The sequence below is a fragment of the Apostichopus japonicus genome, chromosome 13 (genome assembly GCF_037975245.1).
Source record: "Apostichopus japonicus isolate 1M-3 chromosome 13, ASM3797524v1, whole genome shotgun sequence".
NCBI lineage: Eukaryota > Metazoa > Echinodermata > Holothuroidea > Aspidochirotida > Stichopodidae > Apostichopus > Apostichopus japonicus.
This window is the reverse complement of record NC_092573.1, coordinates 13,920,382-13,942,590: the sequence shown is the minus strand read 5'-3', so window position 1 is coordinate 13,942,590 and position 22,209 is coordinate 13,920,382. Positions and strand designations below refer to the sequence as shown.

Below are 22,209 nucleotides of genomic sequence, written 5' to 3'. Positions count from 1 at the left end.
ATACTGGTTGTAGTGGGGCTATACTTGTTGTAGTAGGGCTGTACTGGTTGTAGTAGGGCTATACTGGTTGTAGTAGGGCTATACTGGTTGTACAGTAGTACAGCTATACTGGTTGTAGTAGGGTTATACTGGTTGTAGTGGGGCTATACTGGTTGTAGTACGGCTAAACTGGTTGTACAGTAGTACAGCTATACTGGTTGTCGTAGGGTTATACTGGTTGTAGTGGGGCTATACTGGTTGTAGGAGGGCTGTACTGGTTGTAGTAGGGCTATACTGGTTGTAGTAGGGCTGTACTGGTTGTAGTAGGGCTATACTGGTTGTAGTGGGGCTATACTGGTTGTATTGGGGCTATACTGGTTGTAGTGGGGCTGTACTGGTTGTAGTAGGGCTATACTGGTTGTAGTAGGGCTGTACTGGTTGTAGTAGGGCTGTACTGGTTGTAGTACGGCTATACTGGTTGTAGTACTGGTTTTAGTACTGGTTGTAGTATGGCTGTAATGGTTGTAGTACGGCTATACTGGTTGTAGTACTGGTTGTAGTATGGCTGTACTGGTTGTAGTATGGCTGTACTGGTTGTAGTACTGCTTGAAGTACTGCTTTACTAGTTGTAGTACTGCTTTTTCCAAAGGGGAGGGGGACACCCTCACCCTTAGACTACTCCCACCGGATGTGGATCACACTACCACACAAACTCGCCCGGAACTCAAATATTCCTGAGCACATCGCTGATTCGTGCCAGCATTATTGCACAACCTGTCCTATATCAGTACAGTATCTATAGTGCGCAATGCTTCGTGTTTGTAGAGTCAACAGAAAGCGGTGGACAAATGAAATTGCCTTAAGCTTGTAAGGTAATTACAGAATATTGTTGAGGATGACTGCTTCTTGAGTACTGCCAGAGTCAACTTGAGTAAATAACCTCTGGTTATAAAGCATATTGTAACATCTGGATGATAATTTGTACCAATCATCTGGTCTGTGTCGTGAACAGTAAATGTCCAATTTCTACACATGTATAAGGATTTCCAGGGATGTGCTCAAAATGACAAATGACAGTTAAAGTTGTATTTAAAGGTCAAATTACATAAGAATCTCTTCCCTTTATTAAATAAACATATTAAAGCATGACACTTACAGTTCTACTGTATTTAAAGGTCTATGGACACCTAGGAACAACATTGGCCTAATCACTCTAATAGGCGTTAGAAATCATGAAGAAAGCTGCAACTCCCATCAAATCCATCTCTTTCTCTTTACTTGTTGTAGGAACTGTAACCAAGGATGTTAAGTTTTTCCAAATCTTGGATACTGAAGTGTTTACCAAGCGTCACAGTCAGAAAAAGTATCCTTGTTTTCCTTAAGGAGGGGTTTTTTTACAGCCGTTTTTTTATAACAGTTTCCGTCTGTTAATATTTTGCATGTAAGCTGTTCAGGTTGTACAGATTTGTCTTTTGTACAGTATTCTATCTCTCGCTTCAAGATATCCCAGCCCCGGCCCCACCCCCCCCCAATAAAAATTGAAACTCCTCCCCCAAATCTTAAAATCGGCCAAATTTTACATCAATTATCTGGGGAGCTCCCCCTTTTAAACATCCATGTTACCACTCATTTTAATTTGAACCCTAGTACATGTCAATTTATTGAAGCTTTTATACCGCATTCACACCCTATAGTGTTTACATTATATGATGTCATCTATATGTCCACACCTCCATAACTTCACACACTCGAAATTTTCTTATATATTAAATCAATATTTAATCACTGTAAATACAACAAACTGTTTTCTTTGCTGTTGTTGTTCATTTCATCCAGACAAACATGTTCAAAGCTCTAAGAATCAAATCAATATATATATTGTTAAAGCAATGCTTCCATTATGTACAAAAGTACCTGGATAAAAGTCAGTACAGTACCTCAATTTCTTTTTCTACAGTTGGCTTTTAAGGATTATAAGACAAGGATGTTGTTATTGAAATTAAACTGTTAATGTTTTAAGAAAAATACCATACAAATCTGTGTTAAATGCACGCTGCACCGATCTTATTTAACCATCCTGTTATCGCAGAAGAACATACTAATCAACAACATCATACATCACATATGTACAGCACTCTCTACATCACTTTGCAACATGTACATGTATAGATCTGCATGCATGATGACGCTACAGCCACACGTTTTATGACAACACGGTTGGCTGAAATCATCAGCCTCATACTTAATGGTTAAAACATGCATTGTGGGTATACAGCACAATGTTTATTCACTCCTCCAGCATAATAATGTATCATAATAAATCCTTTTTTTTACTGTGAGACAGTTTTATGGATAGTGCTCACAGACCATCATCACCTAATGTATCTTTCACTATCAATTCAAACTTGAACCTTATTCCATCACTTATTCAGGTGATCTTTTGCTCTACATATATTAGAAAATTTGAATGCATACTGTTTCATTTTCCAGCATACCTACACGAAAATTATAAACTACATTATGTACAGCAGACTATGCCTATCAACAACATGGTTAACCATTTCCTTTTATTAACTTTCAGCTGTTTTTTTTTTTTTTTTTGTGGTCAGTTTTGAATGTTCTCTCAACAATTTCCCAACCTCTTGAGGGGGAGATGGAGAGGATGGAAGGAAGGGAATGGGGTACAAATAGAGCTGAACAACAAAACAACATGTGGCATAAATTATATTGCCAATTGTTTATTCTTGGTCCTCAGATACAATTTACTGGTACTGTAAATAAACCTTCTTCCAAACCACAACCAGGACTATTAGTGTCCAGAATGTTTATCTGCAGATTACACAGCTGTGTGCTGCAATGCTGTGGGTAAAATGAGCTCAACTCCACAAATGAATAGTTTCCTGTCCTAAGCTATTCTCCCTTTATTCTCTTAATTCTTTTCCTTTTGTTCATAATTCTATCATCACATCTTGGGATGTGAATAGATCACCAGGGCTTCCTGCATAATCCACCATTCAGTCAGGAAGGAAGGAGTGCTGTATGTATATGTATATATTCCCAATAAACAGACAAGAATATCCACAAAAGTAAGTTGTACTTTTACAGTAGATGTGAAAATGTGACGTTACATCTGGGAATAACAAGTCTTCTAAGTACTAAGACTTGTTAGTTCTAAGGTTAAAGGTCAAAGTGTAATTTAAACCGGTCCTAGATTACAGTTACTAATAATTACTAAAAATTTGCAATGTCCTACAGGTTCTGTCTTTATTATTGTACAGTTCTTTAATATTATTATTATAATACAGACATTAAGGATTGTTCAATCAGACAATGAAAGGGTCTCAGTGAGGACAAAAATGCTTTGGAGTGGCAGCAGTAAAATTCTTGCACAATTTCCAGCATGAGCGACCATTTTTTGATTAACTAGCTCATATTTAAGAACAATTAACACTGGTGACATTTCAGGATACTGGGTTTTGTGATAGTTCTAAGTCAAGACTACTATTAAATTGCTACCTTTCATCTCTTTCCCTAGTAAACTATCCATGGATGAATGACGAGAGACTAGAACTGAATATTAGAAGGATAAATTCCATGAGAAAGTTACACTACAGTATTGTGTACAGTACATCAACACCTACTATACACTGAATCAATGAGAATGTACCAATAAGGATACCACAGGTCTTACAATACAATAAGATTGCTATGTACAGTAGACAGGCTCAAGAACTGTGTGGGAGAGTTGGACTGTAAGCAGAATACATACATTTACAGCATTTTATGTCTTCTTCTCAATGACACACAACAAAAGGTGAGCTTGACTTTGATGTTCAGTATACATGTACAAGAATAGTAGGTAGGCGTACAGTACATACCGAGACTCTCATGTCAGCACTTTTGACTATACAGTAGTTGTGTCAGTAGTTGTGACCTTTATTTTAAGTGGTTTTGAAATTTTAGAAACAGTGTTAAGTTAACTTACAGTGTAATAAGGGTAGTTACATTTAATTGAGCAGTAGTATACTCCTTAGTTTTTTGTGCAACTAAAGCCATGATAACATGTATGCTGCATCTAGGTTTTAATGTATGTACACAGGTGAGACATGGAACAGACTGTTAAAACAAGGAAGTGCTTCTCTTCACAACTGTAATCAAAACAAAACCCGAGCTCCAAATTCCGTTTCAAAATACTAAATTGGATCACCATTCACTAGCAATTAATATCTGCATGAACGAATATGAGGCGGGTTAATTAATTGCTGCACTAATTCAGGTGACTATACCATTTCCTCCCAATGGTCATCATAGCAAATGTACAGTATTAATAATTATTGGAATGCATCTTAACTAAAAAACAGAACTTCATATTAAATAAGTTAATGGACAATGGAAAACTGACTCCCAGGAGAGAATTATAGACAATGGAAAAGAGCAAAGAAATTTGTGGGTAGATTGGAACCAGTGACTGAGCAATTGAGCTGTATCCTCTAGCTATGTACATGTTGTTGCACCTCTAGCTATGTACCTGTTGTTGCACCTCTAGCTATGTGCCTGTTGTTGCACCTCTAGCTATGTACCTGTTGTTGCACCTCTAGCTATGTACCTGTTGTTGCACCTCTAGCTATGTACTGTACCTGTTGTTGCACCTCTAGCTATGTGCCTGTTGTTGCACCTCTAGCTATGTACCTGTTGTTGCACCTCTAGCTATGTGCCTGTTGTTGCACCTCTAGCTATGTACCTGTTGTTGCACCTCTAGCTATGTACCTGTTGTTGCACCTCTAGCTATGTACTGTACCTGTTGTTGCACCTCTAGCTATGTGCCTGTTGTTGCTCTAGACTGGACAGAGTAGAACTAGAGAGTAGTTATATGAGATTCTGTGAGGAGGGCAACTTTTATCCTTTCAATATTAGAACGACTTAGGTCTAGGACTAATTCTCATTGATTCTTTGATGAGAGATCAAATTGATTTCGGCCATTATTTGCTACTGAAGATCTAACACTACAGGTACACATCTGTTTTTACATTATGACCACACCAGCAGTACACGATTGATGGTGATTTGGTATATACTGTAGGTATTACCTTTGCACATTCTTATGCACTGAAATGAACCATATAGCAGAACGGTCCACTGTAGTGTTTCAGTCACACAAAATATGAGCGGGCAATATGACAACCACAAGTTGTCATCCTGATAAAATATTTACTCCAAGCAGGAAGCAACACATGCTTTTTCAAAACAAGGAAAAGGAAATAATCTGCCTTATGGGTTACATGTCACATTGCAAGATATATCAGAGAGCTTGCACATTATACAATAGCAGCAACAGCAGCATATATATGCCATACATGTACAGTATGTACACACATATATCTAATACAAAGATCTACACAGTATGATCATATAAACAATGTTCCCATCTAGGACGATAAAACAGTAGACTGACATTTAGAATTTACTTGTACAGAGATGAAGTGTGTAGTAAACATGCCCATCATCAGGATGATAGTGTTACAGTGGGCGGAAACTGCAGCGTGATAAAGTGATTTGTTCACTTGCATAGATTTGACACCTTGTCTGTACAGACAAACAGAAGAAGCTCAGGTGTATAATTTATGTAAAAAATCAGAGGAAGGTTGGGTACATGTAGCTCATCTTATCAGAAAGCATTGGGTTGTATTGTATACAAACAGCAGAATTAATCTAGGTAAACATGTAAATCCTACTTGTTCTAGCATTCTAGCATCTAGCATTTATAAATTAATTTATATTTACGATGGAATGGTTTATTTAATTGCACACTTCATGCTTTTGGAGCTCTAGTGCAAAGCATTTTGTTTTGTGTATGTGTGTATGGAGCTTTAACATGTACTGTAACATTTCTTTAACTTTAACCTCTAGGACTTGACAATCGAACGACTCTGAATGAACCATTATTCAAAATATGACTGTACATAATTGATCAAACTGAAGGAATCATTCTACAGCTCTTTGCATTCAACGAAATCTTGCTGATCAATTTGATGGAATACAGATTTATTTAATCCCACAATATCACAATTCTGACAACATTTTCACCAGGTCACATTTGTTGCCTCGGACTATCCGGTCATAAATCTCTTGTAAACTCCAACTTACTGTGAACTACAAGTACATTCCGATTGCAAACCATGTTTATATTTGTCTATATTATTTATTTATATATATTCTGTACCCAAGTCTTTTCCATGACTTGAAATCACACTGAGTTGCATTGCTGAAGTACGTGCGGCATATGGAATACATTTTCAGATTGACCACAGCACCGTACTTAACAGTCCCAAGCGACTATAATTATATACTGTGCAAACAGTTCTGTGTGTAAACACATGCATATATCAGTTTGTGTACATGGACATCTTTGGATTGACCAAACTTAATATAATTTACAAAATTTCTCCTGGGAATTTGTCAATGCATAAATAGTAGTGTACAGTGTTACAGCTCAGTCAATGTGTAAAGTACAGTGTTACAACTCTACATATTGGGTCAATCTTTGTCAAATCAACCAGTATTCTAAAATTTCCCAAGTGACCCTCACAGATTTGGAAGAAACAGCATTGGAATAATGCATTGCGACCACAATTAACCAAATCAGCTCACATACTGTATACAAACTATACATGTCTTTTCTGAGATCTTACTGTTTATGCCAGGCCTGAAATTAGATTTATTAGAAATTCCTTTTTCTTTTTGTGAAGTTGTAAAACTTAATCTTCAGATAAAATTTTCTATTAACCCAAATTTGTGACATGTATGACATAATTATATGCCCATTTGCAATGATAGGAAAGAGCAAAAAAACAGCATTAAAATTGAGTATTTCTGAGGAATGTCAGTCAGGTGGTGACCAGCTCAGAGTTGTATATAAATGCACTGTGACCACAATAAACACATGTCCACAGTCTGTGGGGTTTTGTGGGTCACATGGATTAAAGTCTCAATACTTGTTTGCTGATGAATTTCGTAAAACAAACTGCCGAAGTAGATTCAATGTTTCTTATTCTAAATGCACTCTGGCCAGGTGGGTTTAATGGAGAAAAGCTGTTGCAGTTAAAAGAAAGAAATTTATTTTCTGTTGCCCTCATTGCACGAAAAATTTGCCGTAAAATCACTGCGACCGCCCATTTCACCATGTTCAATTACACAAATGTAAACAAAATACTCTACATATGCAGCCAGACCAAGATTTTAACGGTCACTATACTCGTATCATCCACTTTTTAAAATTCCATGAAGGAAACATCTGAAAAAACCTGTTTAATCATTGCAATGGAAGGAAATGACACAATTTTGCAAACTACAGAAAGAAACAAGAGTGGGGACCTAAGACAGGTTAGCCACGAAAGTGATAGTAAGCCTAAGCCTAACAGTCGTAAACAAAAACGAGAGGTTTGATTGGCGCATGATCTGTTGGGCAGGGATTGCAAATTTTGATTGAAGTTTGTAGAATCTATTCTAGGGACTTGTAACAAGTCCCTATCAATGCGCCAACCAAACCTCTCGTTTTTGTTTACTACTGTTAGGCTTAATGTTAATAAAATCTGGCGAATTTTATTCAGCTCAACATTTTTAACGACAGATAACTCAATAAAATAATGAATAATGAAATGAAATTTGCATAGAACAGTGTCATTTTCACTGAACTTTTAGTGTAGTAAGCTAGAAAGGCCGAAGCTTAAATTTGGCAAACACGTACTGAGACTTTAAGTGTTGTGCCCACTGTGGGACATTTGTAGGCTCTGGGTATTTGCTCTACAAATTGAGCTAAAAGGCTTACAGTGTTTTTTATTTTCTGTCAACTGTTCACTGGTTTCCATAAAACCCTAATTCGGCCTGTACAATTTCGCATACATGTAAGAGAAAACTTTTCCTAAAAAGACATTTAACATTTGTGAATAAGCATGCACGTTAGGTACTTTGTAACCTTCCCAATTTACTAAAACTTTTAAGAAAAAGCTGACACAGGAAATAATCCTAATGCACATTGTCCCTAATGGGATTTTGAAGACTCTGGGTATTTGCTCTATACACGAGCTACAAGGGTTAGGGATCTGTTCAGTGGTTTCAAACTACAGTAACGTAAACATTGAATAGCTCTGAGGAAAAATCTGCTATGAGCTTTTAAACCCAAGAAGGATGTGCATACAGTACAAGATATTCTGGTGGAAGCGTACTGTACAGTACATCACAAAACTTACTAATATATGTATTCAAATTAAATTGTCATGTATTTTTCAACTCCCTAAATATTAAACAGGATTTTATTCATCGTACTTTTTCAATTTTCAAGACCGTTTGAAAATGTCAGTCTTGATTGGCTGTCGCTAGGTATTTCCGGTTTAGCAGCTTCTCTAAATGATACTTATCCATAGGCGTAGGAGACCAATTTGATTTGGGTGGGCTGTAACGACTTGCCCGAAAATATAACCAAAATTTTTTTTTTTAAGATGGATATAACATTAAAATACAGCACATGGAAATTGACACACATAAAACAATAAGACAATAAAATTACAAAGTCCAACAATGGCAAGACTAAGTATGACAAAAACAGTGAAGGTGTTACCAGAGGGCAAGAACACTAGCGATTGTAATTTTGATTATGGATTCTGATGCACTGTGGGACGAATGAGGAGAGGTGACGATTAGCTTTTGCTGTCGGCAGCCTCATCCTCCCGCTCCGAGGAATCACTGCATTCTGAAATTGTCCATGCAGTGGGTGGTCAGCATCATCCAAAATCATGTCTAACTTCTGTTGGAGTAGATGGGTATAACTTGATGAGTAAGAGGGTTGGCTGTTGCCAATTATGCCGCCCGCCTGACGGATTAAAGAGTCTATACGGTTCTGATCTTCCTTTCTCGCATTCCCGCTCCAAGAAATCAAAATGTATTTCCATACCCCACAAATGGTGGAAGTATAAAACATAGTCAGAATACGTTCATCAATTTGAAAAGTTTTCATTTTACGCAGGCAGTGCATTCTAGAGTTAAGTTTCTTCAAGTGTGGCATCAACATGGCTATGCCAGGACAAGGAGTTATCCAGTACAACCCCTAGGTATGTGTATTACATCACATGCCAATAACATACAATCATTTGCCGTGTTATTACCCTTCCATATTGGTTAAGATTATTGGGGAAGTCGGTACAATAATCATGATCATAATAATATAAGTTTAACCATTGAAAAACACATTGCAAATTAAATGTTTCTTTCAGAAGGTGCCCGAAAAATTATCAGCATATTGCCCAAATTTTTTCAAAAATATTTGGTTGGGGGGCTGCAGCCCCCCAGCCCCCCCCCCGCCTCCTACGCCTATGTACTTATCATATGTACAGTACAGTATGCATATAGGTCAGCGCTCAGAAATTTAATCCCTTATTACATGCTGACATTGTTGTTTAATCTTGATTTTCAATAATTTCAAGTGTCAAATTACCTATTGTTTGCATTTTAGTACTGTATCTACACTTAACTAATTTAATCACACACACAATTCCTTCATGACATACATCTGTCAACAGTGACCAGACCAATACTAACGATGTCAAGTTTACTTAATAACTTGCAGCACCACTGAGGTCAATAGCAGGTCAGGTGACCAGTACAATATTTGTTTGGACACTGTCTAAATGGATACAGTACATGCAGTAAGACAGTTAGTCGTCACTGTGTTACAGTACTTATATACATAATAAACAAAACAAAAGTTTTCTACAGTACTAATTAAAGTTCTGTTTACCTAATAGTTGAATTCTGTGTGTTACTCATGAGGAAGAACAATGTCATTGCACTGTTAGTCATACTGTGTGTGTGTGTGTTGGATGTGGGTGTGTGTGTGAATTGCAATTGTGTGATTCATACACTATAATCAACAGAGGTCAACACATACTAGTTATTAATTAAAAAGTGGAATGGCACTGCTATGCAATTAACCAAACAATACTGATTCAATGGCAAAAGTGAAACAGAATGTGAATTATTGCTATTTAAATAAATTATTGCTATTTAAATAAATACTTACAATTAAATTATTGCTATTTAAATAAATACTTACAATGGAAACTGCACATGTATATATGTCATAATTGATTTCTATTACCAAAGGTACAGTTAAAGAACAAAATTACAAAATCTGAACTAAGTAACACCACAATTTGCTAATACTATGGAATACACACTTGTAACCATTAACTACTCGGGCCAACAGTTTGGTCTTTTTCTTAAATCCCATTGAGCAAAAAGGATGATTTTGTATTTAGCTTTCAATTTGTTTCTTTGGTAAATTGTGGAATCCAGCACAGGTCTTCAATTCATTGATTATAACTTGTACTCCAGTAAATTACAGACTATCTTATCATTTATTAAGTTGCTCTGTACATGGTATTACTGTACCTCTAACAGTACCTTGCTTTCAGTCTCTCAAACGAAACGATGTTTTATCATAAAAGCTAATGAAGACACACTTATAAACAAGATCTTTCATTTCCAACTGTTTGGTCTTTCTGTTAACCCCCCACAATCCCCCCCCCCCGGAAGAAGTTTGCTTATTGCTTCTTTCGTTAATTGGGAAATTCAGTACCTGGTTATCAATTCATCAATAGGTAACTTACTACTCCAGTATGTTTAAGAATATATCATTTATTACATGTTTTACCACTTGGAATACCTTGCTTTCAGTTTTCAACAGAAAATACTATTTGTCATAAAAGCTACTGAATACACACTTTTTCGTCAAAAACAGTTTTATTTTAGCTTTGCATAATTTGTTTCTTTTTCGTAACTTGTGTACATTTTAAAGCACAGCACATCAATTCTTTGATTATAAAGCTAGTGCTCAGGTATGTTGAAGAATATCTCATAATTTATGTCTTTGTATTACCACTTACTGTGTGCACATTGCGTTCAGACTTTCAAACAGTGTAGGGGGACGTACAGTAGCGCTACGTATTGGCAGCATTATTTATCGCCTGAGTTTTATGACAAGTAATTATCAGTATGCATGAAGTGAATCGGCAATGAACTTCAATCGCGCCTCTTCATTAAAACTCTGAATATGTTTGAATACAATTAGTGTCAACAAAGCCGACAAGCTACGTCAGATTCCCATCTCATCTACTGTATGGTACCCACCTCCCAACGGACACAGGAGGTTACGATCATTCCAGAGCAGCTACAGTTCACATCTTAGTCTGTAGTATGCACCTCCCTTTGGACACGTTAGGTTACGAATTATGAATACTAATAGCAAGACACACACTTTTAAATGATTTACTGGATATGCAGGCTACTACTGTAGTTCAATGGGGAGTCAAAACCACAGAATGCATTCCGGAGGGTACGTGTCACAAAACTTGCAAATTAATTAAACCCAAAGATACTATTTTTAGACCATCAATCAATGGAACGAAAATTCTTGGCATCAAGTACTGTAGAGAGCAGTTTGGTGACAGTCTCCCTGCATTAAATCTGTCCCAAAGTTACTGGTGCCTACTAAAACCATAATTGTCATATATGATAGGACATGTACTGTACTGTATACTAAAGTTAACAGCAATCCTGGATGGGTTTTTTAAGTACTGTAATCATGGATACTGTTTTGCTTGATAAATTGCTTTCATTTTTAATAGAAAAGAAACTTATTACAAGAAATCCAAAGCAATACTTTCATTTTTCATTTTTTTATTTTCTTTTTTTGTTGGGAAAGAAAGGGGGACCGGGGGGACCAGGGGGGAAGATGTAGCAAACCAACAATGAATTTTCTGCAAACCAAAAAATTTGGCAAAAAGTCAGCAAGGGCAGAATTTTAATTAAAGTTACAAGAGCAGCTCTTGTAAAATGTACTTTGTAAATAAAACTGGTTGATATGTTTGAGCATGTGGTCAAGTTGTAATTAACGTCATCCTGTACGGCTATAGAGTAGCCTAGAATAGTAACTTACGTAGTTTAATTACTCAGAGATACTAACTACTTTTTTTTTCTCTTTTGTTTCTTTTTTGTTTGTGAGTCATCTCTCTGTGATCAGTAAAATTACATACAGTACAGATTGCAAACTCCATCAGCTTGTTAAGTCTGTACCAATGCAAGTTAACAAGTCGCTACTGTACTTACTGTAATACTGTTGATGAAGAGAGCCAATTCTGTGACACTGAAAGTGTAGTTCTAGTGTACTGTTCCATAATATTCCAAGCATGCATGACAAGTCATTAGTAATTCAGTTTCTGTAATCAGGTAGGAATTCGTCATGAAGTACAACAAGGATACGTGCACACACTAATGGCTGTACATACATTTGCGTGACAGCCAAGATTCACACAGCCCAAAAAAATAAATCATAAATAAATAAATTTGCAGTGAAATATTATATACACAGTACTTGTTAAATTGCAGTGAGGCTCAGACAAAAACTGCCAGATCATTGGCAGACCAACTTAAGAAATTGAATGCAGGTATGCTTAATTAAGGTTGTGCTTAAATAAGGTTGGTACATTTTTTTGCTTTTTTCTTGTCTGGAATGTACAGTAGTACTGCAAGTGTAACTTTCTAACCACTAAGTGCAGCTCAATATTACTGTAATTTACAGAAAGTTCCAGTAAGTAGGTACCGATACAAATCACAAAGTCTCCAGCTGTGATTGTACAGTACTCAAGTTATCTTATTAATACCTAAGGATTGAAACAACTGCAATGAATTGTAACATGTCATTGTAATGTCATTGTAATATATTGCTTCCCTCGTCAATGAATCTGCGACACGGCTAATTATAAATTTGCCACATGTACATTTGTGCCTCAGGCAGGTAAAGAAAGCACTATCACAAAATCCGTCTTTAATGAAATCAAAAGCCTCCTGAGGACATTTTATTAGACATAAATTATCAACCAATAAGAGTCCTTTGAGGCAAAGTTTGATCAGTAGAACATGCTGCTGTTCTAAGCCTTAATAAGGTTGCACAGTAAGAAATGTTTTTCAATCGCATCAAGCAGTCAAATTGTACCAAATGTAGAAACGCTTTCTGTCAGATGGCAGCTGTAATTGAGAAGTCAAAGAAGTCATACACACCTTAGTAAATATACTGCAGATCTATACATGTGTAAATATGGAGTATCTGTAATTTAATGAAGTTTATATAAATGCTTTCCCTTTTTGCTATTTATGGATTAAGAAGCAACTACACAACTGGTATGTCTGATTTATCAACAAATTTGTTTGCTACTGTATGTACAGTACCGATAAATATGGATGCTCGTTTAATAGCTCTAGCTGTAAATATGAAACCAATTATGTCATATTTTGGTTAAAAAAAAAATCATAAATGAAAACACCTTTCTAACTCACAGACTTGTTCAATCATCCACAACAACAAACTTTATTTACAAGAGAGTCTCTGTTTGAACAATACTGTTCTTTTAAACAAACTTTGTTTTCAATACACAAAAGTAAGAATTAAATTTAACAGTAGAATTCAGCATATATTATAATCCTATTAATTACTTCAATGGGTCTATTCAATATTCAAGAACTTTCTTGTTGAAGTCAAACTTCTGAGGTTTTTACAATTAGTTTTACCCAGTAATTTGTTTCTTTCATTACAAATTCAGTGGTACAGTATGACAAACTGCTAGATACAAGTCTAGCAGTGAAACTAGGAACTGTACCCAATCCAAGGTCAAAATGATAATAAGTGAAAGATAAAAATCCAACATAATTTTTTGTGATTGTAAATCTACAATATGACAAGTTCACTTCTGGTTGCTTAAAGTTCACATTTGGCAACACGTACTAAGCTTGAAAGTGAACATTTTCACTCTCACTCTGTAATTAATTTTAAAGTATGGAATAATTAAATTTATATACTCCAATAAGCTAAGTTAAGTCTCTATATAACTACCCTGGAGATACAGTATTCCCTAGTTTTTCAGACATCCCTGAAATGTGAAATTAAGAAATAGATTTGCTTGACATTATCTAAAAATAACCCTTCCAAAACGATGAGATTTCAAACTCTGCCGTCTTGACAGGTACACATGAAGGCAGGAGTTGACTTGAACATCACTTCGTCTTCACTTGGGATTGGCTCCCTGGAGCAATTTGTTAATAAATTTATAGCAATTCACTTCCAAATTAACAAAAGCACAAGAAATTTCCCCATCAGTCTCACTCAAATAACTTGTGCAATATTGCCCAGCAGGAATAATATATTTAAAATTCCACAGCAAATGCTATGCCAAAATGCAGAGCAGCTGTAATAGTAAAGTTTTAAGTTGTACAGCTTATTGACTAAGAGATAATTTGGGGGGGGGAGGAATCTGTGCTGCAACAATGCCCATTTTGAGTGACAGGAATGGATTACTTTCTATGTACATAGTACATAGCAGTATATATAGGCATTTTTTTTTTGAACGACCACATATTCTGACGACCTAATTTTAGGAACAGGTCATCAGAAGGACAACCTGGGCAACTCTTGAAATTTGTGCCGTGCAGCCACACTTTACAAATATAGGAAATGTTGAAAATTTCTTACCCCATGATGCTTTCGTATTATTTCACTCTGGAAGGGTTTCCAATGAGGAATGATGTAACAGTAATATGCTCTGTGCAATTATCACCTTCTTCTAGGTCTGTTATCTGGGCAAATTCCAATTTCTTCTACACTGAAGCCTGCATGAAAACAGAAAGAAATATGCTTTTATTACAAAGGATATAATTCTAGATGCAGTATCTTGCAGGGTAACAAATCATAAAAATTTCCCCAAAAGAAAGACAAATATTTCCTCTGGGACTAACATACAGATTCGATATAGCATTATTGAAATGGTCTCCAAAACTGTTCAGATGCTTACAGTAAGCGGACCAGAATTAAAATACAAAAGAAAAGTGATTACTTCACCCAATGTACTCCTTTTGCCATAGCAACTTTTAATCCTCAATTTACAAGTAAATTCTCCACATCCAATTTTTGATATGAATACCACAAATGAAGAAAGGCAAAAAACTTGGGGTGATATCCCTCAAAATTAAAAAATATAAGATAACTTTTAAAAAATTTTCAATCGTATAAATTATTTTTCATGTTATGTTCCTTTATATTTTATGCAACAAAAGAATGTTGAAATTATACTTTATGCCACAAAAGAATGTTGAAAAAACAAAAAAACAAAAAAAGATAACTTTTAAAACACTCTTACTTCCCAAATTTTTCTTCATAAATCCATTATATTTCTGTCCAATTGTCGTATATAAATTCCCAGTGTATATTATCAATGCATCGTACAGATTCTGTTAATACTCAGTTACTAGGCTACATAGACAGCAAAGCTTCATTTGAAACTCTCTACTAATCTCCACTAAACTATTGCTAAAAGGGGAGGGGCTTATATCTAGACTGTTCTATTATTCCTTGAGGGAGGTCAGCTTTGTGAGTACTTAGGCAATGAGTTATCAATCCCAACCATATTGGTTATGACACCCCTACAGATTAGTTCCACTTGCTAGTAGAATACTACATTTTACACAGAGAACTCATGTTTTTGTCTGAGGAAAACTCTGTCAGAATGAAAACATTGAACTCCTGGAAGTGTTACTCATTAAAGAAACTATACTATATAGGATCATATTTCTTTTCTGAGTAGCAGAAAAATGATTTTCTATTGATGAAGGAGAAAGGGTGATAGTACAACTTTCATAATATCCTGCCCAATCTTTCAAATTTGAATGTATCTGTCAGTCAAAATTTGGGAAAAACTCACATAATGGATGCATGGATGCAGAGTTATCAAGTAGCTGCTCAAAACATTGGGAAGGGCAGGAGTTGGGCTTAAAATGGAGTATTTCTCCCCTCCCCCCTTTTCTTTGGGGGAAAGGAAGGCTATGGGGATGTGGAAAATGTCTGGTTTGGTGGGGGCAAAGTAAAGCATTGGAAGACACATGCTGCCAGTGAACAAAAAAGTCCATAAATTAAGAAAGGTTTGAATTAGCAATACTGTTGCAGCTTCAGAGTATATTCTGTATTCTAAACATGTTTGGCTAAAATTCCATACTTCATAATTTGTCAAAACTTGATATTAAATTGGAATTGTTCAAAAGGGATATAAATATCGTAAATACCACTTTTAATGAGCTAAGGTCAATATGAAAGTTTTTAATTTCAAGCCTGGTTTCACAAAGTCTCTATTTAGTAAATTAGTTACCGAAAACCTCTTGGGAAGTTGATTTCATATCCTGGGAGAAGTTTCTCCTGGGCTTACAGATTTCCCAGAAGTCAACACCTTCATGCCTAAATGGCAATCATATTGTCACCAACCAATCAACATCGGAATACTCTCAGATATACCAGTTGCTAACAATCAGAGGAAAATATGCACAAAACTTGGCAATTTTGATGACCAATTGTCCAGACGGAATCTGTGTAACTCACGTTCAAGTTTTGGTATACAAGGACAGAGGGGAGAGGGAGGGGGGTAAAATTGGCAATTTTCATTTTCTTTCTTTAATTCTGTTTTATTTTTTTGTGATAGGGTCCTGGCTGATTCAAAGCAAACTATCACCAATACTACAAAGTCAGTGGAAGATGTAGAAATGATGAAGCACTCTCTAATCAGAACAACACGGGTCATGGGAGTTAACAGAGCAACTCATAAGAGGTCAGAAACCGTTTCAAGTGACAATTGTGAAACAAAGATGCAACCAGATATTTTCATTCAAATTATAAAATTTTACAAAACTATAGCTTAAGGTGTTTTGCACTTGGTAGAAGCTTGGCATGTTTTAAAGCCTACAGGACACTGCATGGCAAACAACAAACGAGCAAATGCCTGGGAAGATTCTGTATAGGGTTGTGGTATTACTAGTTTAGTACTCTCTTGACTTATTTTCATGTGTCACAATATAGGCCTATGTCATTTTCATGTAATATGCATAGGCTACTGTAGTTCTACAATTAAAGTGTTCATAAGGTATGAACCATTCCAATTTGCCTAAAAGTTGTTCAATTTGAAAATATTGAAATAGCTTTCCAAAGAAAAAGTAGTTGCATGCATCTGAGCTTCCAGGAAAGATAATATGCACAGTTCTGAGGGCTTAATTACATTTTGGCTAGGAAAATTTGACGGAGCTGAGCCTTTTAAAAGTCTCCAACATAAATTTGTTCAAGCTTATCTTGTCAATCCATTCACAATCAAATGCTTTACATAATTCAGACTGATTGATACCATCAAAAGTTGTGCTCTAAAAACTTTTCTTTTCCTAATTCCAAGAATGTCCTGTTTCTTTTCAAATTCAAAATGCTACACTTTCAGTCAACTGAACAAAAAGGCCTATTACCAAATCCATTTACTTTAGTGCTTTGTAGAGAGAAAAAAAACTTGATAATAAACTGGTTATCTAGACTAGGCTTAGGGCCTATTTCAAAAGCCTGTAAGAATGAAGTCCAATGATGTTTTAATTTAAACAGGATCTTTGTCACAGCAATATTATGGGCCTTTTTCTCTTCAAATGGACTAGGGCTTACTGTAATAATACCTGTGAGTGACCAGGCTTAAGTTTGTTTTTGTTAGTTATTTCCTAACTGAGGGCTCAACAAGTACAACCTTAGGCTACATTATGGGTACGTAGTCTGGCCTACGTATGTGGCTGTTGATGTCATTAACGTAGGCTAGTAGTACTACTAGTAGCATGGACACTGCGAAGTTCGGACACCTAAGCATTTAACACCCCAAAACTATAACTTCCTTTTATTGACAAATATGTAAGTACTTGCTTGCACACGGGTCATTTTGGAGAGAAAATAACTGTAGCTTCGTACTTTTTGGTGAAATTTGGCTCTTCCTGTACATAGGTTGTCATGGTGAAATCGTGTATTTCTTAGGGGTGTCCGAACTTCACAGTGTTCCGAACTTCGCAATACTGACTATAATAGTTAATACAGTAGAAGCTAGGCTAGGCCTACTAGTATTAGCTTAGAGAACAGTTATGGTGGCATACTCCTATTAGAGTCTATATCAATCCGCTCGATTGTTCTCCTTCAGGAAAAGTGCCAAAAAGCAGCAGGAGAACATCTCTTGTGACCTGTTATCAATCATAATCTAGTTTCTTGTGGCTTTCATGTTGAAGAGCATGAATGGAAGTACACGTGGTGAAAAAATTGGGTCAATTGAGGCAATTTTAGACCCCTTTAGGCTTCCCAGGAGCAGCGTAGGAAATTTGTTTACCACTGAGTGAAGAGGTTTGTTTACAAGTGACGAAAACTTCCGGCTCGGATAGCAAAAAATTTTCACGGTCATGGTACGGAAAATTGATGGTGCCATGAAAGGCCAACTTGTCAGCTATCCGGTGATGGGTAGCGTTAAGCTAGTGAAAACTTCTATCTAGACTTAGAGACCACATTACGTTTGTGATTTAGTGTGTAAGTCAATGGGGCTTTTAATGGGCGTATGCTACCTTAAGCAAAAATGCCAAATTTTTCATTTTAAGTGCTAGAAGTCCCAATTTTGGATCAAAGTAGTTGCTATGGTGTGTAAAAATGGTTTTCAAGCAAACGTCAGAAAATTTCACGCTTGGGTGATTTTTACGCATAAATTAGTATTACAGCCTTAAAGTACCACAAAGAGCATGTGCGTGTCCATACATTAGACTAGAACAGCCTTCTGAGCATTTCTAACCAGTTTTCCTCTCCAATAAACTATTGGGTCATTAAGCCTTGACCTACCAAAGCTTCCGTAGTATGATTCCTGCCTTGAATCTGCTAAGTAGGTGCCAAATGCACGAAATTCAAAATCCTTCAGAATCAGACCAAAAAGCCTGCAGTGTGTGTGACGTGAACGACTAAGTTCAGTGAAATTTGACATCTGTGGGCACCTAAATTACATGGTAATCATACTTTAGGTTATTTTTGCTAAAGCTGGAAGTACCTGGTGTTTAACTAAGGACAAAAACTCAGTTTCAATGCATGAAATACCCCTAATGTTGTTAGCTTAGGCCTAGGCCTCAGGTTCATAATGGCGCTACGTTAGTATCCTAGACCAAGTCTACACCAGCTGTAGCACAATGTTGTATGAGGTCTGTATCCTAAGTGGAGTGGCTGCTGAGGGCTAATACCTTGCACAGAGAATGTTTTGAGTCTTATTTAGCAAATAATCCACAAAGGTATGCATATTCTGCTTCTGCCAATGTGCATCAAGGGGTTTTTGAGCCTATTCACTCCTCATTAGTTTTCTGTTGTTTTGTCAATTTCAGAGAAAGTTGATGTGCTAAGTCCTCAGCATGCACAGCAATATACTTTGAATGGGTGCGGTATCAATGGACTCAACTGGTTAGATGAGGTAACAACAAATCCCAAACAACTCTGACAGCAGAAAGAGATATCCTGATGCTTCCATGGGAGATCTACTGTAGTAACTATAGGAACCAGTGCTTGCAACCAATGGAGAATAAGGTAATTTGACGTTGTTGTTCTCTGCCGAGCAACAAATTTGAATGTTTTATCATGAAATATGCCCCCCTATCCACCTCTCTTCTCTTATAACTGTCTTTAATACATTGTAACAACCTATGCACAAACCTTTAAATGGACTGGATATGCTATTGAGGTGAACAGTGTATCTAGATAGCATTCCAGTAAGCTTTCCTTTTGACTGCTGTAATACTGTTACAGTGAGACTGTTGTTTACAAATCCCGATGATCCAGTTTTGGCAAAGAACACCTTCAATTCTCTTCTTTTATTCTTAGTAACTTAACAGTTGCACTGGAGTGACATGCAATATCAGTTTAACATGTTCCAAACAGTTCAGGAATACATTGGGGTATGTCCTGTGGGTCAGTTTGTGAGGAATCTGCTGAGCTAAACAAAAGTAGTTTTCATCACTTTTCAGAGCCAGAGACGAAAAAGCCCTCACCGCTAACCCTTCTATGGATGATGTTTCTGCAGGTAGGGCAAGCCAGACCAAGTGGATTGTGATCAGGGATACCAATAATACCTGCAAGAATCATAGATGCACCCAAATTGGTCAAGCTTATCAAAATTGGTGACTGGAAGTGTTGTTGCAGACATAGACCTGGTTACTGCTTACACAGTATTGCTCATATGTGTATTTACACACTGCACCGTGCATACTGAAATCTCTGAAAATACATCTTTATGGACCTAAAATGATAATTGCATATAATTCTGTTGTGGTTTATATTGTGACGACTATGAAAAGTATCATTTTGGAAAAAAAAAAAAAATTCAACTCTCACTTAAGGTGGCATACTCCTATTAGAGTCTATATCAATCCGCTCGATTGTTCTCCTTCAGGAAAAGTGCCAAAAAGCAGCAGGAGAACATCTCTTGTGACCTGTTATCAATCATAATCTAGTTTCTTGTGGCTTTCATGTTGAAGAGCATGAATGGAAGTACACGTGGTGAAAAAATTGGGTCAATTGAGGCAATTTTAGACCCCTTTAGGCTTCCCAGGAGCAGCGTAGGAAATTTGTTTACCACTGAGTGAAGAGGTTTGTTTACAAGTGACGAAAACTTCCGGCTCGGATAGCAAAAAATTTTCACGGTCATGGTACGGAAAATTGATGGTGCCATGAAAGGCCAACTTGTCAGCTATCCGGTGATGGGTAGCGTTAAGCTAGTGAAAACTTCTATCTAGACTTAGAGACCACATTACGTTTGTGATTTAGTGTGTAAGTCAATGGGGCTTTTAATGGGCGTATGCTACCTTATGAATTAGACTTAACATTAGGCTTGGGTTAGGTATAAAATGTTATTTTAATTGAAAGTGTTTGGAAGCAAACAGAAGCTCATTTGAAGGCAAAAGATAAATTAATTATTCAGGCATAATCTATTAGTATACTATTAGATTATGCCTGAATAATTTATTAAGCCTATGCTAGCCAATATTATCGGCAGGTAAAGGCCTAGCCTAAGTCCGAATTAGCCTTCCTGCGCCTGGGCTACTGCTACTAGGCTATGCAAAGTTGGTAGCTTAGCCTAGCCCTTTTCTGATACAAAACGTAGTAACGTTGACACAGGGCTAAATAAGACCAAAACCTGAACAGATGAATCATAGTTCATGAACTTTTGAAAGGTGTTTTAAACGGCTGTTTCCAGTATGTTTCTCGGTTAGTAATTACCTTGATGACTGCTGCCGAATTAACGTTAGATTATATTTCAATTCTAACGTAGCGTTTGGCCTAGCTGTGAACGTTTGTAATAATAAACACATTCATGCAGATGTTGCATGTTTACATGTTGACGCTGGGCGAGCAAAATTTAAATAGCGCCACAACAGTCATGATTTCTAAATGCCTATATGTATGGCAACAAGGTGCCTCCAAAAAGTAACATCTGAAAGTGTAACTAAGCGCAGGATGGTCAATGTAAATCACGCATCCTCTTGATCTTATCCACACGTTATTGAAGAGGTATTCTGTTATATGGTGTACAATAGTTTGATAAGCCCCCACTTTGATTATGCTAGTTGTACCTGGTCTAACACCTGTGCCAAGTATAAAAAATGTCTGGTATCTCTGCAAGGAAGAGCTGGTCGGATTATTCTAGATCTTCCTAGGACTGCACCTACAGCTGATGTTCTCTCAGCTCTATCCTGGATCCCTATAGAGCAAAGATGGAATTATCACCGCCAGGTTTTTATGCATAAAATCCACATAGCAGCTGCTCCTGACTATCTCTGTGACAAGTATGCCCATGTCTCCTCGAGTGAATCTGCCACAAGAGCTTCTACCTCTGGTGGTTTCTGCCTTCCACATTCCAACACTATTTGGGGGAGACGTCGTCAAACTTGCCATGGGGTTAATCAATGGAATGCACTGCCTCGGCATATTCGTATGTGCAATAACACTGATACCTTTAAAAATAAACTAAAATGTGCAATTAGAAATGGCCTGGCTTTCTGGAATCTTTGAAATCGAATTAGATTTTTATATATATATATTTTTTTTTTTTTTTTTAAATTTTTATATCTGTATTCTGTATTTATTTATGTGTTCTGTTTGTTATATTTTGTATGTTTTATATGTGCAGGGATCCTGGGGAGAACACTGGTTTACCAGTGACAGGACCCCTGGTTACGAATAAAGTTAATAAAAAAATAATAAAAAAAATATGGATAATCATGATTTACTTTAACGTTACTTTACTTTCACGTATGGGTCATATTTAGCGCAGAGTG

The 22,209-nt window shown here is 36.5% G+C and overlaps 2 protein-coding genes across 4 annotated transcripts in view; one reads left to right on the top strand and one right to left on the bottom strand.

Annotated features, from left to right (window-relative positions):
• The window catches only part of LOC139978350 (homer protein homolog 2-like), a 63,354-nt gene extending 42,067 nt beyond the window's left edge, over positions 1-21,287 (bottom strand). The window contains exons 1-2 of one of the 2 annotated variants that reach the window (XM_071988482.1): positions 21,152-21,287; positions 14,555-14,691 (exon numbers count right to left, since the gene is read on the bottom strand). In XM_071988482.1, the coding sequence (XP_071844583.1) occupies positions 14,555-14,559 (5 nt within the window). In that variant the 5' untranslated portion in view covers positions 14,560-14,691; positions 21,152-21,287. Of the gene's footprint in view, positions 1-14,554; positions 14,692-15,218; positions 15,355-21,151 lie in introns of those variants that run through there. The other variant, XM_071988483.1, reaches the window with a different exon arrangement.
• LOC139978349 (monomeric sarcosine oxidase-like) overlaps positions 1-22,209 on the top strand; it is a 37,031-nt gene that overhangs the window by 602 nt on the left and 14,220 nt on the right. Inside the window, exon 2 of one of the 2 annotated variants that reach the window (XM_071988476.1) lies at positions 16,548-16,673. The exons of the other annotated variant lie outside the window; for it this stretch is intronic. The gene's annotated coding sequence lies outside the window, so the exon portion shown is untranslated. The remainder of the gene's footprint in view (positions 1-16,547; positions 16,674-22,209) is intronic. 2 annotated transcript variants of the gene reach the window in all.